Genomic DNA, 8,088 nt, shown 5'->3' with positions numbered 1-8,088 from the left:
GGAAATTGGTTAGTCTGAACTTCCAAGCATGGAAGTTGTTCTTCTCCAACTTCTCTCTAACAACCTGGTTAAGACCATCATTGTTGGACGACATGTTTCCAACCCTTCACACAATCTTTGTGTAATGGAAATGGCCTATGAACTTTGAGGATAGCAAAATTAGGAAAATTAAAGAAAGCATTTTTGTGAGGCTTCTTTAAGAACACATAGGGTGAACTTAAGTGATGGTTGAAACATAATCATAGTACAATACTTTTGCAAGAGAAAGAGTTTAGAGAACTTGACAACAGTTGAGGACCGAGTTTATGTGGAGCCGGTCCCCCCCTCCAATAGGCTTTTGTATTATAGATTCTCCCATCAAGAGAGACTTGGTATAATACAATCTTTGTGTTCCTTGTGACCTAGGTGACGCAACGAAGATGGAAAGCTTCATGCATCATTAGCATAACATAGACTTGTAGAATTTGTGCTTGTCAGCAGAGCTTTTTTGCCTTTGTTGAGAGATGGATATAGCCTCCTGAATATTTTGAAAAGATTCTTGCAGGTCACGGCTATACTCATTGATAGCGAAGATCTTTCCATGTACTTTAAGTAGCAAGGGACTTTTAGGTCTGCCCACAATGATTTCAAAAGGTACTTTTCCCGTAGAATATTGTACGCATACTCTACAAGAGGTAAGTGTTTTTCCCATTGTGAGCATTGATCTACTTTGGTAACATAAGTCTTTAGTAGATCGAGTATCATAAGATGATTCTTTAAGTTCATGAGTGTAGAATGTAAGCATACCACTTTTGCACATCATCTCCTAAATGGAGCCTCTATCGAAAGGGCCTTTGACATACCAAAGAAAGAAAAACAAGGAAGCTTCACAATGCATTCTAAAACAAAAGCAGCATGAGACCATTACATGGAGAGGCCCTTTAAAAAATAGAAACAAAAAGAAAGAAAATCTATAGGCATGTCTCCCTTCTCCTCTAAGCCATGTTTTTGTGCGCCAAAATTTGTGCACCTGTCTCCGGTCTCCTCTAAGATATGTTTTCCAACGAAAGAATGCAGATTTGTAAGCATATCTTTCTTAGTCTCTAAAGGATGCTTTAGCCTCCAAAAACCATTCTCATAATATCTATAACTACACATAAAGTGAACAGCATGATGCACTTTTGTGGGGGCTCTAATACATGGGATAAATTGGGTAAGGCTTGTGAGGGAACCTCATCCATTCAACAAAATTTTGCAAGGCCTTATCTCGAGTGGCTTGTCTACCTTTCGTGTTCTCCACACGCCTCATTCGCGCGCAGAGAGAGCTGCCGAGCATAGCCAGGTATGGAATTTGACGGCCTCGTGCGTGTGTGTGTGTGTGTTTTTGAGAGAGAGAGAGAGAGAGAGAGAGAGAGAGAGAGAGAGAGAGCTTGATCTGATGCGCGAGTGCCAACACACAGAAAGAGAGAGAGAGAGAGAGAGAGAGAGAGAGAGACGATTGGGGAATATCTCGCTAGAAACAAGGACAGAAATGATATTTCTGTATGTACGCTACCTGCTCGCTTTCTTTACATTGATCTTCTCATGCAGTGGCCATGGCAGTGATGGCAGCAACAGACATGGCTTTGAGTGCGATGCCTTCCATGGCAGCAGTCACAAGGGCAGACTGCAAGCCATCGAGGAGGGCGGTATCGCTGGGTAGGAAGATGAAGAGCTTCTCAGGTATGAAATCAGAGAGTCGAATTGGCAGGCTCGGGCTTTCTGAAAGCACAGAGGAGCATTTTGCGAGGGCTGTGTTGGCGCACGCGAGAAGTACGGCTGGGAGCAGAGGGGGGGCTGCTTCTTCTACTTGCAATGTTGCAGACGAGATCTTTCGCGTGGTGCCCATCATGAGTGGCCTTGTGCTCATTGGCATCGCTCTTGGCTTTGTCCTCCTCCGAGTTGAGGCTGCTCTTGAGGAATCTGAGTAAATTGAACCCTCTTCCTCTCTGACCCTACCTGCATTTCTTGTCATAATTTGTAATTCCATGAAAATGTAATCAGTTCTTTTGTGAATGTGCTCACATGTATAATGTATTTGCAACCCGCGAGAGTGCGAGGTAATGTCTCTGTGTATATGCTTCTTGCGGCTAATGGACTGATGGTGTCAATTTTTTGGCTTTTCTAAACAAGCCTTTGTGAATGGAGATAGGCGGACATTCGAATGTTTATTATCTCTTCTTGGAGCTACCTTTGCATGCGAAGCATCTTTGGTTTATGGATCCCTTCATTCATTTCATTCAAGAGCCTAATGAGCCTGATGAGGTTTTGTTGTTTTAGAATGCTAACTTGATCCGCCACCTGGATTTCGTGCTGTTTATCTGAATCAATGGATGCTTGTCTGTTGTGGAATACCAGCTCGCCCCATGCATATGCGTGCCTATGCACTATTCTCAGAAGAGGCTGTCTCATTTTTTAAGTACTGTGCGAAAACTTTGAGCAACTGTCTAAGAGATGTGACTTGGTCTTCATTTCTTTTCTTTGCTTGTGAGTATGTCTTCTCTGCCACTATAATGTGGAGCTCTTTTTCATGAAGCTTATCAGCATTGTTCTTGTTGATCCTGTTCTCCATTTACGTTTCACACACCCACATGTATATATACACACATACACAGAGAAAAATGGACGTCTTTCTATGTAAGTGTTGTTAATTGATTATCCCAGGGCAGATAATATATCTAGCAAACCTCTTGAAATTTTTCAGTCTCAGGCCGGGGTCACATCAATTGGGTGGGAAAAAGCTGTTCTTCCAGGTGGAAGGCAGTGAACTCTCTATCTTCCACCTTGCTTGTGTTCACGTAAGGGTGGAGGAAGGAGATGCTCATAAGGTTGGGCTAGAGATGGTGGAGAAGAGAGTTTGTGCTGGGGGGGGGGTTGGGGGGGGATTGGAAGAAAGAAAGGGGGGTTGTGTGTGTGTGGAAGAAAGAAAATCTCTTTCTTCCATGAGGTGGCAAAAACTTTTGTTTCTTCCACCACATGATGTGAACCCCATTCCTTTTTTCCTAAGTTTTGATTGGTTGGAGCCTTCTCAGCTGAGCTTCCGCCGCCTGATGTGAACCTAGCCTCTCTTTCAAGACAGCCAGTAATTAGATAAGATCCCATGCCTCATGTGAGACCAGGGGAGTATTTTCAAAGAGCATGCCATTTTGCAAGTATATATACTAAAAGAAACCAATACCTAATAAGCTCAACCAAAATTTGTACAGTTGAGGTAGAATCAAAGGCTATAGAGCTTAAGCTTGACATATTTTTGGACGAACTTGGTTTGGAGAGTGACTTAATGGGGTTATGGGTGACTTCCCTAAACCACCACTAAAGAACAGTAGCAAAAACATCTCTCGTTTTTCTTCAGGGAAGTGCCATCCACTTGCAAATAGTAAATGACAAATAGTAATGTTAGATGTATTATATAGTGGGGACGGCAATTAATAGTATGTGCCACAAAGAGAATCGAAGTTTCAAGGAGGATGTTGGAGAGAGTCAAAGAATGTGAATACACCCTGACCGTTTTGAAATTTCCCATAGTGTCTGCCTCACTGGTAAACCTTTCATGCTTCTCAAAAGTAGGTAGTAGAGCCACATAGTATTTTAAAGTTTTGGCTTTGTACCAAACGTTTGAGAGCACAGTCGTTACCAAACGTGTAACCTTTGATCATGGATAATATTTACAATGCACAATGAAGATGCCACCAATCTCACAAAAATTAAGTCAAGTCATTGCTTCTTTTATTTGAGCTATACTAGTCACTCCATTAGTACAGATTTCTTTACTGTGAATTCTTGAGGATAGCATAGGTGGATCATGAAAAAAGAAACTCCAATGCACATTATACACCCCCTAGAGGGTTTCCTCTATGCCCCATATTCCATCTCAACATTATTTCCATGACGTAATGAAAAAAATGGTAGTGGGAGGAGTTTTTAAAAGACAAGCAGTGAGAATTATTCCAAGAAATTGTTTTCAAAATATTCCACGAGGCACTTGACCAAATACGAATGGATTCATAAGTTTGTGAATAAGTATGTCTATTAGAGCAATCATATGAATAATAAAATAGTAATTTCCAAAACCACCTTGTACTATAGACCGTGAAATTTCATCCCAAGAAAATCTAGTGTAGTATCAAGATGAATAATCACAAGACAAACGAACAAACTTTTTGATTTGTGATTTATAAAAGAGCAAATGACTTTTCCTCCAATCCAAGGTGGGTAGGTAGTATAAAAGATATGGAATAAAGATAGCTTGCACAACCCTGAAGCAAACATTAGGAGGCCATTCAAAGCAATGTTGTGTCATCGTGTTAATGTGAACTTTTTGCTTTTTCCTATCCATGAGTTGTATTCATAGGACATCAACAACAACACGATAACCTGGATACCTAGATACATGTTTTTTTGAAACCTTTGTCCCCCCTCAACCTCATACCCAAGAGTTCCAAAATTCAAGGCATTAATGTCAATAAGGCACATATACAATGTTGGATGTTCACATTTGTTGCTTTGAGAAATGCAAGATTGTCATCAACAAATCCAATCACTGTAAGAGTCCTAGAAGGCATTGATAAAATATAAACTCTCTGTCAAAAAGATGCTAGAAAGGACATGGTGCACTGCAATGGAAAAAAGGTGAGGCTTGGAAGGGCTTCCTTGCTCAACGGATTGGGCTAAATAGACTAAGAGAGAAGTCCTACAACTGATAGGACTCTAAGATGTGGCTTGAGAAGTGAGCAAATTGATAACGAAAGCCACCATAGGCCAATAACCCATTTTGACCTTAACTTAATGAGTGAAGTCCCACCTCACAGTATCAAAGGATTTTGCAAAATCAAGCTGCACAATAACATTATATTGTAGAATGATCCCACTGTAATTTGAATAAAATAAAACATCATTTATAATTATTCTCTCCTAATAAATACATATTAATTAGGTGAACGAGCATTTTGATGGAGGCGGATAACATCAAAGAAAAAGCTATAGCTAATATTTTGTAAATTATGCCAAGCATAATAATCATTGTTCAGTTGTATAGTGTGATGCATATGCCAATATGCCAAGCATAGTAATCACTGTTCAATTATATAGTGTGTGATACATGACCTTTGATCAATGGCTTTAACAATATCAAACTTCAATTTATTGCTAAAAGTAGAATATCAGCTTCAAAAAGATCTCAAATTTTATCTTGTTTTCTTTTGAAAGTCAATCATAGCTAGGAGTCATATTGTTGCCCAATTTCTTAATGGAAATTTTTAATTCATTTTTAGTAAATAGACCATTTGGAGATGCTACATTTTAATGGTTGATTTGAGAATCAACTTGACCAATAAAGGTAGCACTTGTTAGTTGATAGTCAATGTGTATGGTGTACACTAGCATTAACTAAATATGTATGTTTAGTAATCTTCTTACCTTAACAATCTAAACATGTCATGCCTATCTAAAAAGTCATGGTTTGTTAAGCAAGAGTTAATATTTTTCATCTTGCTTTTCTTCAATGTGAATGGTCTACTCTAGGGCTTTCATGATACAAATCCAAGACAAAAAACAAGAAAATTTAGAAGGATCGTTGATCTCTTTAGCATCAATTGAGATAATCTTCCTAAAGAATGAGAGGATGAGAGGAACCTTTGTTAGGATTAGGGTTAGCTTATGGAGGGTAGAGGTTAGTAGCATTCATGGGTGTTAATCATAATGCAATACTAACCACAACTTATTCAAGGCAAGGACTCAATGCTTGAAAATGAAAATAGCAATGAATTATATAAAAAACTTAATGCGTGAGGTGCTTATAAAGCACAAACCAAGCCTTGGGGAACGAGGTAAGCTATGATGTTAGCATGAAAGTAGGGGGGGGACCTAGTATGGGTGGAGGCATGTGTGTGGCATGTGAGAGAGATTCCAAGTGGGAGATTAGATGTTGGGCTCATTAAATGGGCTTCATGCATGTTCTACGCTTCATGGATGTCATGTCATGGATGGAATGTATGCCTCGTTTCATGAGAGACGAGGGAAACCCCCTGAATAGGTTTTACCCTACATACTCCCCCTTAAACCTAGTAATGGGAAGTACTCTAAAATATGAGTCAACTAAGGTAATTGTGATTCATTGATACATCATGGCTAGTTCTCAATGGATTCATTAACTCATGGTTCACAAGGTCACTTTCTTCTTCCTTAGGATCAAAATCTAGAGTACATCATCATAATCAAGATAGTGTTCAATATAATGGCATGATCTAGCAACTGCAAATGTAGAGGGTTCATGAGGGTAGTCATGGTCATGATCTTGTTCTTGAACAAGAGTGAACTTATCATTTGCCTTTGTCTCTTACATTATTGTCAAAGGTTATCTCTCTTGGTCTTGAATCTCCTTCTTGGTCCTTCTTGAATCATTTGAAAGGTGAGTGCGATGTCTTCTTGCAAATATTGCATGGGTTGACCATATAGCAATCCTGTGTAGGGTTGTTAGTTCTCCCACACTTCTTGCACTTGTTGGATGAAACCACAAATGCTCCTCCTATGTCCTTTTTTGTCTCATGGTCTTGAAGAAAGTTGATTGTGTCCTCCAAGCTAGGTATATGGTGGTCCTTCTCCATGAGAACTATCACTATTTTCTCAAAGGTAATGTTGGGAACAACTTTGAGAAGTATGACCACTTTATCTTCATCGTCAATAGGGCATTATATGCATGTGATTTGAGTACAAATTATTTTCATCCTATTGACTAAGGAGGCTATGTCCTCTCCAAGTTCCATTATAAGCCCATAAAGTTGCATTTTTTAGTGCAAATTTGGACCTTTTAGCCTTTGCTCCAAAGTGCCTTTCTGAGGCTTCATTGGAAGTTTTGAAATCATCCAAATAATGGATGTAGTTTTGGTCAAGGGAAGTGAAGAGTATGCCATAAGCTTTCTCATCCTTCTCTTGGAATCGAGTCTGGCTAGCCCTAGTCTCTATTCTCTCATTTTCTCCTAGTGGTTTTACAATCAACTACAAATTCTTTTACATAAGGTAGCCTTTCACCTTGGCTTGCCGGATGTGAAAGCTATTCTCGTCAAATTTAGCTAGGTTCTCTTTACTCATGGTGCAAAACTGAAGTGAGTATGGGGAAAGGTCTTACTTTCACTTAAAGTAGGCAATGGCTAGTTCTCGATACAAGAGAAAGGCATGTTTAGGAAAACTTATTACAACTTGACAATAAGGAATAAAAATCCCCCTTGATCAATGCTTGAATTGAAACCCTTGAGGAGAGGAGTCTCTGTAGCAAGCCTCTTACAAGAATCTTCAGCCAAAAGAAAAAGGCCTTTGATGAAGGTTTGATTTAAACACCTTAATAAAATAAATGTCAGGAAATAGGCTTCCGTTAAAATAAATGGCAAGTTGCAAAAAACTTCCACTAGCTCGTTCTCCCTTTGTACTTATCTGTTGAGGCTAAAAATTTGTGAGCATGAGGATCTTGATATGGCTACTTGTGATCCACAACTTATATGATGATTTGTGCAGAAAAGAGGCAACAATCTAGACAATTTTGGGGAAAAACACAGGGAAAAACACAACAATCAATCAAATCACTTATAGTCAATTGATGGTGCAATCAAATCAGGTTGTTCTTGGTATGTGGGGATTTGCCTTGACTTAGTGAGGACTCCTTGTATTGGAATCTTGGGATGAGGTGAGAGAGAGAGAGAGAGAGAGAGAGAGAGCATTGCGGCGGCATCGGTGGCGGCGAGGCAATTGAGCGCGGCGGTGATGCCTCCCTCTTCTTTGCGGCACAAAATCCTTTACGAAGGCAAGTATAGAGCGGTGAGTGACACACCATTGCCCCCTTTGAGCTTACTACAATGGTATGGTTGTGTGCTTGCAGCCATTCATGGCTCACACACAGTGTTCTACAAGTTCTCAATCTCCGACACATACGGTAGAGGCGCACATTTTTGGCACCATTGCCGTGGATTTCCTTGCACCAAGCTTGAGGAGCACTCAGTGCTGCCTTGTGAAGCCATTCATCTCTGCCCTTTTTGGTTTTTTGTGAGTTTTGATTAGATCTATTAGTGCTGCAAGGTGTAG

General features: G+C 39.8%; 1 protein-coding gene across 2 annotated transcripts; it reads left to right on the top strand.

Annotated features, from left to right (window-relative positions):
- Positions 1-1,164: 1,164 nt before the first annotated feature.
- On the top strand, positions 1,165-2,187 carry LOC147432571 (cytochrome b6f complex subunit (petM)). 2 transcript variants are annotated; one of them, XM_086492451.1, is made up of 2 exons: positions 1,165-1,321; positions 1,570-2,187. In XM_086492451.1, the coding sequence occupies exon 2, from the start codon at positions 1,575-1,577 to the stop codon at positions 1,947-1,949; it is 375 nt and encodes a 124-aa protein (XP_086348577.1). In that variant the 5' UTR covers positions 1,165-1,321; positions 1,570-1,574; the 3' UTR covers positions 1,950-2,187. The 2 variants fall into 2 exon arrangements, with proteins under 2 accessions (XP_086348577.1, XP_086348578.1); XM_086492452.1 differs by having other exon boundaries at positions 1,177-1,321; positions 1,582-2,187.
- The last annotated feature ends 5,901 nt before the right edge of the window (positions 2,188-8,088 follow it).

Source organism: Adiantum capillus-veneris, chromosome 20 (assembly GCF_014529385.1).
Source record: "Adiantum capillus-veneris isolate H3 chromosome 20, ASM1452938v2, whole genome shotgun sequence".
Classification (NCBI taxonomy): domain Eukaryota; kingdom Viridiplantae; phylum Streptophyta; class Polypodiopsida; order Polypodiales; family Pteridaceae; genus Adiantum; species Adiantum capillus-veneris.
This window is presented reverse-complemented; position numbering and strand designations above follow the sequence as displayed.